At 49.3% G+C, this 11204-nt stretch overlaps 1 protein-coding gene across 3 annotated transcripts; it reads left to right on the forward strand.

Moving 5' to 3' along the window:
* Positions 1-4004: 4004 nt before the first annotated feature.
* On the forward strand, positions 4005-11120 carry LOC118505645 (zinc finger matrin-type protein CG9776-like). Of its 3 annotated transcripts, XM_036041723.1 has the most exons (7): positions 4005-4206; positions 4306-4863; positions 4944-5134; positions 6459-6799; positions 6876-7272; positions 7410-8070; positions 8166-11120. In XM_036041723.1, the coding sequence occupies exons 1-7, from the start codon at positions 4158-4160 to the stop codon at positions 10715-10717; spliced, it is 4749 nt and encodes a 1582-aa protein (XP_035897616.1). In that variant the 5' UTR covers positions 4005-4157; the 3' UTR covers positions 10718-11120. The 3 variants fall into 3 exon arrangements, with proteins under 3 accessions (XP_035897616.1, XP_035897618.1, XP_035897617.1); XM_036041725.1 differs by lacking the exons at positions 4005-4206; positions 4306-4863; positions 4944-5134 and adding an exon at positions 5492-6317; XM_036041724.1 differs by lacking the exons at positions 4005-4206; positions 4306-4863; positions 4944-5134 and adding an exon at positions 5492-6011 and having other exon boundaries at positions 6127-6799.
* Positions 11121-11204: the final 84 nt, after the last annotated feature.

An 11204-nucleotide genomic window follows, 5' to 3' on the forward strand; every position in this document is an offset into this window, starting at 1 on the left:
AATTGCAACAAACTTAATCACGAGTTCCAAGGAATGGTTGGACCGAAAATAGCTCGTTAGGGAATGTGAATTGGAATAAAGCTCTAACGGTCGGCTAGACAACAGCAACAGATTATGTCCTCCGTATCGCACGACGCAACTCAACCATCAGCGTCAGTGTATCGTCGTGGTCGGCACGCACAAAAATAACAACCAAATAAAAGGTCGAAAAAGAAAAGAAAAAGGAAAACCCGATCAACATCTCGCGAATATCCAGCGCGACGGCCGGTTTGCAGGAACAGAACACTGCACCTCCCTCCCCACACTATTGAGGCCATGTGGACATATTAATCCGACATTGGAATGTGGTGGGATGGGGATGGCCACATTTTTCCAGCCGCTGGCGATTTTAATACCGTCCAAACCCCAGAACGGCAGAAGGGCAGATCATTTTCCACCCGCTGCCACAGCGCTGCCCATTAATCTGCCACGGCCACTTCAGCCTGGCGCCAGTCGCGCGATCCGCCAGCAGTTAAAGATTTGCGTACGATTATGGCCCGCGGGTCCGGGTCTGTGGGTGATTGACGGTGGCCGGTGTTTGACTGTCTTCGGTCGGGAAATGCTAGATGCGTACGATCACAAGCTGCGATGTTAGATGCCGTTGTCGGGACCCGTGACGCGGTGAGGTTAATGTGTGGCGGGGTGTTGGAAACGATTTCAAGTGGCCACAGAGCTCGAGCTCGAGTGGATCATTTTCGAGTGTTTGTTTACTTTTCTACCGAAAATTTCACCCATTTTCCTTAACCATCCTCTGTACCGCCTCGGCTGGGAACACCTGTAGCAGATGGCGCGTTCTGGTGGCGACATGTCGCCAAACAGGAATGTGTCCATGAGCGGTTTGGGGTTGAGCCGGTTTCACAGATTTGTCAACCGACTCACCGTGTCCATAATTAACCACTTCCGACGAATGATCATTGCGTGGCAATGATCTTACAGTATTTTACCGACTCTGTAAACAAAGTGACGATCGATTCGTCTCTTTGAATCGTACACTAGATGGCAGCACTTCGGTTAAGTAGCTGACAGTTGACTTAGTGTGCGTTGATTAGTCGTTTCGATCCATAGCTCTATTCTGATCGATCGTTTGTTCTAGACCACGGTCCTGGTCCTGAAACGCTATGCAGGTTTGAAAGTCACATTCTAAAACCACGAAACGGTTTCTGTTGACAACATCCATTAACATTCCTTCCAGTGCTCATTCATTATCGTACAGCCCATCTGAACCCTTCCGTCTGCCGTTCGTTCTGAGTGATTTATTGAGGGAAAAGAGTTTCAAAGTAGGTCAACGATTGGCGAAAAACATATCCACACCTAAACGGCCACAGACGTTTGGACGTGGTGAAAGTAGCCAATAAGAAACAAACCCCACGCTTTAAACAGCTTAAGTGATTCACGTCGAAGAACGAAGTCTAGGGATTAGTTCCGTAAGTTGTGCATTAATGATGCGTACTGAACCCCTCTGCTCATCCCCTTATTATATTTCAGTAGCAAGTATAACCGATCCGTAACTAATATTGCTCGTTAGCTTCATTCAAATGTATCATATGTGGCAGCGGAAACAAAACACTTCTGCGTAATAATCGACGGCTAGCAGTGTGCATCAGCAAATCCCACAGTACAGCAACGTGTCTTCGAAGTGAAGTGGTTCTGAAAGTTGGCACGCCCCAAAAAAAAAACAGACATCGAATTTATTTGGCCTGTGGCCGGAAACAGTTGTTCGACTTAATCACACGTCGCAACGCCGCACGGGTAACGCACACGTACAGCATGTTTTCGGTGGATCTTTCTGTACGATCTTTTTGTCTTGCTCCTGTAAATTGCATTCCCGTGCCGTTTTGTTTGATTAATTGAGTCTATATTTTCAAAAGCCGCTGTTATTTGTGCGGTGTGCGTGTGTGTGTGTCGTCAAAGTTTTGTTGCATTCCTGCCGCTGCCACTGGTGGTCCGGCTATCCCAATCCCGGGATTGGAACACGATTCGCAAACGGGGAAAAAACAATTTGAGGTCAGTGGACATTATCCCGGCTATTCCTGCCACGAACGTCGGTGGCGTAACAGGTGCCTGCTTTGATGGAAGAAATCTATTTTGCTTGTTAAGCTGCTGTTCCATTACTTGCCTTGTCGTTTAACATCTTGCACCAACATAGGCTTCCAATGTTATTTTTGGCCGTTTGACGCATCTATGTGACGATCCTTTGGACTGGTCTCTTTCGTTTCGCCACTTAATTGTTAAAAAGAAATTGTTCGCTGAATTGGTTTCTCCATTTGTGCGGAATGAAGATTGTTCGTCCGATTTTGACGACCTTCATGACCTTCTCCAAACACCATGAACTCAGGCGTGTTGCAGGCAACGATTCATTGGCATGCATGCTGACTTGCCGGATGGTGGCAGTCACATCTCAAAATAGTTCCTCTTTGATGGCAATACTCTTAATGTCCTGCCTTGAATTGGTTCATAAAATTTCAACCGAAAGTAAATATTTTCCCGTTGCACAAATGTGTTACGAAATTGATTTTTCTTGGCACTACATCAAACGCTTTAGACCCCGGTGGTAGTTGATGCACAAGCACCGACAAGCACAGCAGGGCCCAACGCTATTTGAATTGTTAAAGAACAAAATAATTAAAAAGTTTGATATGGGTACATTTCATCTCGATTGGAACAGTGACTAAACCTGCTGGAATGTAAGGAATGCAGATCGTATTGAGGGAAAAAAACAAGGCTTTGCCAAAACTGGATCACGCCAGAAACGCGTAAATATTTGCTTCTCGATCTATAAATCTCGTCTCGTTCAACAAAGTAGCAAAATAGGGTGTACCACCCTCAGCAGGAAGCTGTTTACTTCTGAATGAACCAAAAATCAGGAAGAAACATATCGGGCGTGTATGACGAATGTGTGACGTAGAGATTTTGATGCAAATCCACAACCCACAGAATGCTGAAGAGCGGTACGAATGTGACCACACAAATAATCGGTAAACAGTATTCATCTCCAAGACCCCCACGCGCTCGAGAATTCATCATCGATAGTATTTTTGGTCATTAGATGTTGTTTTGAAGGGAGTTTCCCACCAGAGCGTCATTTTTGTAACGGCATGTGAGGTTGTTTTTTGTTTTGCTTAATAGAAACGGACGACCTCTCCTTATTTGGAGATGAAATGTAATCGGTAATCAGAGCAGCATGAGTTGCATGACTATTTTCATTGCTTGATATAAAATGCTTTCAGGAATTAGGTCTTAGCACGAAGGACCTGCTTTCAAATCTCATTCTCGGGTATGACCAGTCTCGTTGTGCACAGTATCTACTATCAACAACTCTGAAACAAGGAAGCCAGTAACAGCAGACTTTGACTTTTTAATGAAATAACGCCAAGAAAAAAGATGAAAAAAGGTACTTTTACCAATTACTGTATTACAAAAACTTATCCAGAATATTGATAAAGATCTTTTTTGCTTATTCAAATCTACTTTTCGCCACTGATCCACAGAGTCACCCTATAGAAGGTGTATTGGCAGCACTAAATTTGACTCTGGTTGACAAACCCTGACACCGGTCAGCTCTTCTGTATTCTTATTCCTGGACAAAAATTTATCAATTCAGTTCGATTTTCCTTATTAATGGCTTTACGTGTTGCATGTTAGGGAAAGGTCGCTAAAAATCTATCTTAAATAGAGTAATTTATGATAATAATAAGACTCGCACCATTTCGCCGGTGATTTTTTTTTTGTTTACACCTGCCTTTTGCCTGTTGTTTATAAACAAAAACTGCTGCTGCTACCCAGTATCAGCGAGATGTCTATCACTTATAGTTGAAACCACCACAAACAACTAAGAATCATCACACATAGTAATAATTTTAATACTTTGCTCACTTTGAACGTGCGGAAAAATGCCGCACAAACAGCCCACAATCCCAAACAGCTACCGCACCGAGAACTGTCAAGCTGTATACGCTACCTTGCATGTATCAACCTTGTTTGTGACTTTAACGCGAGGAAGTGCAAGACCACTTGTGCCGTGTGCGGAATTGTCGCAAAATTGTGATAAAATAACGCATTTCCGACGCAAGCAGTACTTTAGTTCCGTTCGTTCTCTATGCCCGCCATAGACCGTCATCATGGAGAAAATTGAAGACGACAAGGGCCGCAAATCGCCGCCGGAGAAAAGTAAGTGCTCTTTTTGTTTATCACATACACACACACACGTACACACGCTCGTACACGAACAGGGTGGCTTATTGCATCAATCCACGCTTTTCCCGGTAGGTTCGAAGAAGAAAAGTGACCGAAAGTCACGCTCCCGTACCCGGAGCCGCAGTACCAGCCGTACGGACAAGCGGCGCAGCCATTCGAGAAGCCCGAGCTATCGCCGGCGACATGGCGGAGGTAGCTCTTCGAACAGAAAGCGTTCCCGCAGTCCACCGATGTATCGCCCGAGGCGCCGATCGCCCCCACCCATGCGTCGGCACGGGCATGGACGGCGGCGTAGCCGTTCGCCGGGCATGAATGCGAGGGGAGGAGTTGGTGGTGGTGGTGGTGGAATGCAGATGGGCATGATGGTCGGTAATCCGGCCGGGGATCAGTACATGATGCAAGGAACGATGTACGATCCTTCCTTCTACGGGGGATATTCTAACAACGGTGGCTACATGGGCGGATACGGTGGGTACGATTATGGAATGGTTTCCGGAGGGTACGGCACCGCAACGATGATGGATCCATCGCAGGGAATGATGATGGGTGGTGGCGTACCAACCGAATGGGATCATGCTCCCGTTCCACCGGTTGTCCAGGAAACGGAGGAGGAAAAACGCAAACGCGAAGGTAACATGTCCGCCTGCTTTGGTTGCTGTCATCATTGCTACAACATTTTCCTTTTCTTTTTTTCCCTCCTTTCCGTTCAGCGGCAGTAACGCTAGAGCTATTAAATCAACGAGCGGCAATGAAAAAGCAACGCGACGATTACAAACAGCGGGCCGGTGCGCTGAAGCGTGAACTGAAAACGCTGAAAGAGCAACGGTCGGATCTTTGCTCCGGGAGGGAACCGCCATCACCGACGACGAACGGGTTTATCAATGAAAATGACAAATTGCAGGTAAGCCATCCGGAAACGGAAAGATACGCTACTGAACAGAAAAAAAAACTATGCGAGCATACACGACGGTGGTTCCTCTGGAGCCTACATCGTATGGACCGTTATAGTGATGTAAGGAGTGTTTTGAAGAAAAAAAAAAAAGAGTTAGCGTTACAAGCTTAAGCAAACAAGATCCATCTCAAGATGCTCACTTGATACAGACACACAGACACATTATCGGATATCTTTACCTCCGTTAAAAAACCAAATAGATTTCCATTCCACGGCCGCCAAGCCGAGCCGTGCGCACTTGGACGATAGTTTTCTCTATTTCTCCACTTTTCCCACAGCCTTTAATTGATGATTGTGAGAGATGAGAGGTGATTTGCAAATTGCAGTCAGGAACGAACATACTGCACACAGGAACGAATCACACACAGACACGTGTACTGAATGGGCAAGCTGGCTCCCTTGGATGCTGCGGACAGCACCAGGTCGAAAGCATCTGTACGAATTGCGAGACTGTCAAGCACGCCAAACTGGCTGTACATTGTAACGATCGGGTCGTTTGTAAGAGCAGGATGCATTTTGAAGCAGTAAAGGTTGTTGCGGCGAACGATAAGCGCACGTATGTATGTATACCCGTGTTTGCCTTTACGCCTCAGAATGCGCTTGCTCCTACCCGATTGCATCGGAACGCTCAAAGTTTGTAAAGTAGTTTGTAAGCTTTGGTGGAGCATCTTCTGGCTGGTTGGCGTGTTTTACCACCTGGATTACCTGCGGACCGATCGTGCAAGCGGACCACTACACTCTCGTGTGCCGTTGTGCTCATCATCATCCATCGCCATTATCATCATCCTTCCTTAACGACCGTTTGTATGGCGTCACTTGTTCACCGGTAACTTGTTTTAGCTGCTGCTCAGTTCCTACTCCGCAAGGATGTAACAAACAGCCCCTCTTTCATCTGTACCAACACACTTCTTTCCTTTATGGGTTCACCGGTCCGCGCTTAGTGGCTGGTGATCGCGCCCGCGTTCGTCCGCGCGACCGACCTCTCCTCAACACACACCCACACATACAGCCCCGTTCTGAGCAGGAGTGATGGTCTCTAAATTGGTCACCAGTGTTGCGTCCGACCATCCCAATACCAATACCTCAGCGTGCGTTCTGCCCATTTGCGTTAAGTGTCGGGGATTACAGAAAGGTTTCAAACGCAACATACAAACTCCGCCAACCGCTAGCCACCGGAACCTTGGTCCGTATTAATCTGTATCTTTTCCGTTCCGCTTTTCTTCTGTTCCTTGCTCTTCCTCTTCGCCGGGCGAAACATTCGCGACTACCACAGTCGCAAATACAGGACAAGATCAAAACGATCGAAAATGTGATCGATATGCTGGATGGTATCATAGCGAAGGATAGGACACCGTCGCCACCGCCCGGTATGCTGTTACCCGGCACCCTGGCACCGCTTCACACCATTCCGGAAACGTCGCCCACCGGTGGAGCGCGCGAGGGTGAGGCCGGAGATGCGAATCGTCGCGCGTACCGCAATCCATCGCACTCGCCCCGTGCCGATGGTGGCAGCACGCAGAATCGTGCCCGGTCGGAGTCACCATCTCCCGAGCGGTTGAAGAATGAAGTCTTGGAGAGTATGCAAGCCCGGGGAAAGCGCAAAACATCAGAAAGGTAGGCAGGCACTAATAATAGAATCGTTTAGCTATAGAAATACATTTTACCACGCAAATTTGAATTTCCTTTGCAGACCAACTGATCATTCCGATGGCAGGAAGAAGAAACCTCCCTACAATTACGTGCACTTCGATCCGGAGCTGCACTGGTGCACCAGCTGCAACGTGTTTCCGAAAACGGCCAAAGAGTATCTGGCCCACTTGCACTCGGAGCAGCACCAAACCCGGACGCTCATTGACGAAGGCTCGAGCGAAGAGCAGAAGCTGGAGGTAGCACCGTGGCGGACCAAGCTGGACAAAGACGACACAATGACCAATCCCGATGCGCCGTCCAAAAGGGTACCGATACGTGGGTTAGAATTTTTCGTTCCAGCGACGGCCTGGTACTGCAAGCTGTGCCACTACTGGATGGGGGATCTCCACTGCGCTTCTTGGCATCTGAAGTCACAAAGCCATGCTGATGCGTACAGCGTAAGTTGGGTTTTTGGAACTAACTTTACCATTTCCTATAGATTCAGCCATGACCTAGTAGAAGGAATGAAACAGCCACAGTTAACAGCCATTTCGCTCTCTCTAAAACTAACAACACCCCACTTTATGCTCTGTAGAAACATATCAGCGGCCATAAGAACTATGAAATGAACTGGATGGCGGATCGGCAAACAGCGCTCGAAGAGTACGGCCAATCGAACCAAGATGGAGACATTCCTGCACCACCGCCACCACCCACTGCCGAAGAGTTGCGGCATGCTGCTTCTGGCACACCATCGACCACCGGTAGCGCGTTACAGGGATCCTCCTCGTTCCACATTTTACCCAAAAGTTCCAACCAGGAGCACGGCAGCTCATCGTGCGATCTGGCCGCCAAGTCCGATCCACAAGCAGCAGCGGCAAGTGCAGGCACTTCGAAAAAGGCCAAGAAAAAGAAGTCTCGCAAAGAGGAGCGAAAGGAAAGGAAGAAAAAGAAGCGCACAAAGAAGCGGAAGCGTGCGGCTGCTTCGTCCAGTTCCTCCTCGTCGTCGAGCAGCAGCTCCGAGTCGTCCGATTCGGAATCCGACACCGGCTCGGACGATGGCAGCAAGGGAAGCGCAAAGGATGAAAATCCGATCCACACGGCTGTGCGTAACATTTTGAACGCGAAGGAAGTGAATGCGAGGGAAGTGATGGCGGCGGCAGCTGTCGCTGCAGCAGCAGCCGCTGCTTCCAAGCATGGCGCTAACGATAACGGTTCGGGTCCTGCCGGTGGAGGAAAGGGCGAGCCAAACTTAGGTACGTAATCATTTATGTTTTAGTGAAGCCTTCTATTAAGATAGAGTTGCAATAACGGCATTGCGATAACGCTTTATGTTTTCTCACACGCGCAGGCAAATGGACGGTTGTTCATCCGGCACAGGAAAGAAAGCTGGCTTCGATACATTCGATACCACCGCCAAAGCCAACAGCGAACTTCCCAAACACAGCGACCAATTCCTCCACCATGGACGGGGACGATAAGAAGCGCAATGCGGCACGCGACGACGAACGAGACCGGGACCGTGAGAAGGATCGTGACCGGGGGGATCGCGACAGAGATCGACGTAGCGTCGATCGCCGGGACCGTTGGGATCGACGGGACAGCCCGGAACGGTACGGTGGACGGGATCGTGATCGCGGACGGCGGTATGACTATCGTGACTATCGTGATCGTCGCGATCGACGCCGTAGTCGATCGAGGGGACGTAGAAGCCGCAGTGGAAGCGGTCCAGGACGTAGATTCCGCCGGCGTTCGTACTCTCGCTCGCGTTCTCGATCGCGCAGCCGGTCCCGATCGAGCCGGGGAAGTCATCGCGTTATCGAAAAGCCAGTGGTCAACTTTCCCCCTCAGCCGAAACCGGTTAAGGTGGACAAGAAAGGATCGAAAGCACCCGGTAAAGCGTTTGGCGGCCGTTCGGAGGAAGGGTCGACGAGCAAAAAGAGCAAATCTTCATCGTGCGGAACTGTCAAAGAGAACAACAGCGTGCTACCGAAGAAGCTTCCGTTCATTGGACGAATGCCGGTGTTTAAGAAGCAGCAGGCCGAAAATGCTAGAAAAGAAGAAGCGGCAGCAGCAGCGGCTGCCGCTGTTCCAAGCGCGGAAGAAAGCAACGATGGCGTTGTGGCGGAGCGACCCGAGGAATTGGCTTCGACGGACGCGAATGATGCAGCCCGCACCCAAATGGCCACCGGTGGTGAGGCTAGTGAATCTGCCGCGATAGCTTTGACGATGATGCCGGGTCAGGAGGCTGGCGTGTATGATTCCCAAGCAGTGCAAGGAGCAGAAGCCTATCAGTACGCGGAGCAAGACATGGGGGAAACAGTGATACCTCAAGACATGGATGTGGCAAGTGCGGAAGAACAAATCGGAGAGGACAATGTGGTCAGTCAGGAGGAAACCAATACCGAGCCAAACCTCGACAGCACCGAACAGCAGGACGCGTACGTCACAGCCGATGGGCAAGTGCCGCTGCCGAAAGATTTTCAGGAAGCGCTCGACATCATTTACGACGGTGGCGATAAACCGAAGCGAGCGGATGTGATTGCAAAGGAAGCGGCGGCTGCAGCAGCGGCCGCGGCCGCAGCAGCAGCCGCCAAAGCCGAAATAGTGCCTGACCCGCACGAGCAAGGATCGCTTATGCCGGGCATGGGCGTACCGATGATGATGGATCACGATCAGCCGCACATGATTGTGCCGGAAGCGATCGATATGTATAACCAGCAGTACGCACTCGAGTACGGGATGCATTCGGCGGCGTACATGGCAGCAGCAGCTGGCGCAGCCGCGGTGCATGGTATGATGGGCATGGGTCACGGCGTCGTACCGACGGAAATGCATTACGTAGAGGACGAATCGCAGAACCAACCGCTCGACAATATGATGTACGGCGCAATGCATACGGCCTCGGGTGCGGCGGCAATGATGCACCACCATCACCAGCAAATGTTGGCCGCCGGTGCACTCGATCCAAATGCTGCGGCGTACGCGATGGCAATGGTTGCCGGTGGTGGATACACGCCGGAAATGATGGCCATGCACCATCAGGCGTCGGTAGGCGTTACGGATGGTGGTGTAATGATGGAGCAGACGGCATCGGACGCTGCGTTGAGCGAGGTTTATCCTTCGGAAAGTACAACACAAGCGGCAGAAAGTGAAACGGCTCTAGCTGACACAGAGGAAGCTGAAGCAAGCGGTAGGAAAGTAGAGGAACCTCCTGCTGACACTCCTAATGACGAAGAAAAGCCGTCAGAAGTAGTGGAGGAAAACGAAGCTGCAGATGACAATGTGGCTGAAGAATCAGAAATGATAAGCGACCGGAACAACGAACAGGTTGAGGGAGTAGCAGAAGGAGATGCAGTAGAAGAGGCAACTTTCTACTCGGATCACGAGCAGCAGCAGCAGCACTTGGTAAATGAAGAATCTGTTGAAGGAGAAGATCAAGCGGTGGAAGAAATCACCTACGAGCAGCATGTTGTTGATGAAGAATCAGCCGAGGCAGAGCAGGCAGTAGAAGGAATCTTCTCCTACACGGAACACGAACAGCACCACAGCGTAGAAGACGCGTCGGTGTACGATAACGACGCAGAACAAGTTGTCGACATGCCTGTCGAGGAACAGTACGTTGAAGATTCGATGCCATCGAACGCGGATCAGTACGAGCAACCGGCATCGGAAGAGAATTGTGAAGAAGAGGCACAGTCGTCGAACGAACCGTTCGAACAAGCTACCTCGGAAGAGGACGATGGCGAACAGCGGGTGTTAGCATCCTCAAGGGGGGTTGTTCAGTACGAGCAAACCGATCCAATGGAATCGACGCAATCCTTGCTGGATAGCATGATGGCCGCTGCTATGGGCAACTACGTTGAAGAGGAAGTGGTCGAAGAACATTCACAGGATTCTTAATAATAGACGAATGGCAGGAGTCTCTTTTTTTAAACTTCAAACACATAACGTTCAGTACACTTGTTTCTATGGTTTAATTGCAGCTGCAGCAGGGCCATTATAAACGATTCTCCGCTATGATATAGCGACGTCCTAGATGAGTTCTCTGCCGTGTATTGAACCTGCTAGATCAGCCGAATAGTCACGGCTCGGTCGTGCTAGGCCGAACGTTTCTTTTTTTGTAAAATTTCACACTTATGATAACAATTTTATTACATCAAGATTTAATGAATGCCTAAAATACATCTGGTCAGGCTATTTTAACTCCTGTGTCTTTACGTACAATTTAAAACGGCATCGCGTAGCTGTATGTGGTGGTGTACATGGAAGTAAATAAATAAATGATAAACAAAAGTACAATAAATCTTATTTCCGGTCAATCGTCCCATTTTGTTGTTCAAATCCGTTCACCTGTGACGGTTGCTATGGTGATCTAAAGTGAGTTGAG

The sequence above is a fragment of the Anopheles stephensi genome, chromosome 2, assembly GCF_013141755.1.
Source record: "Anopheles stephensi strain Indian chromosome 2, UCI_ANSTEP_V1.0, whole genome shotgun sequence".
Classification (NCBI taxonomy): Eukaryota; Metazoa; Arthropoda; class Insecta; order Diptera; family Culicidae; genus Anopheles; species Anopheles stephensi.

Excerpts from the sequence above, each read along its gene's own strand:
- LOC118505645 (XM_036041723.1), top strand. The coding sequence starts at position 4,158 with ATGGAGAAAATTGAAGACGACAAGGGCCGCAAATCGCCGCCGGAGAAA. Across the intron at positions 5,135-6,458 it reads ATGAAAATGACAAATTGCAG|TCGCAAATACAGGACAAGAT; the intron begins GTAAGCCATCCG and ends CGACTACCACAG. Across the intron at positions 7,273-7,409 it reads GCCATGCTGATGCGTACAGC|AAACATATCAGCGGCCATAA; the intron begins GTAAGTTGGGTT and ends TATGCTCTGTAG.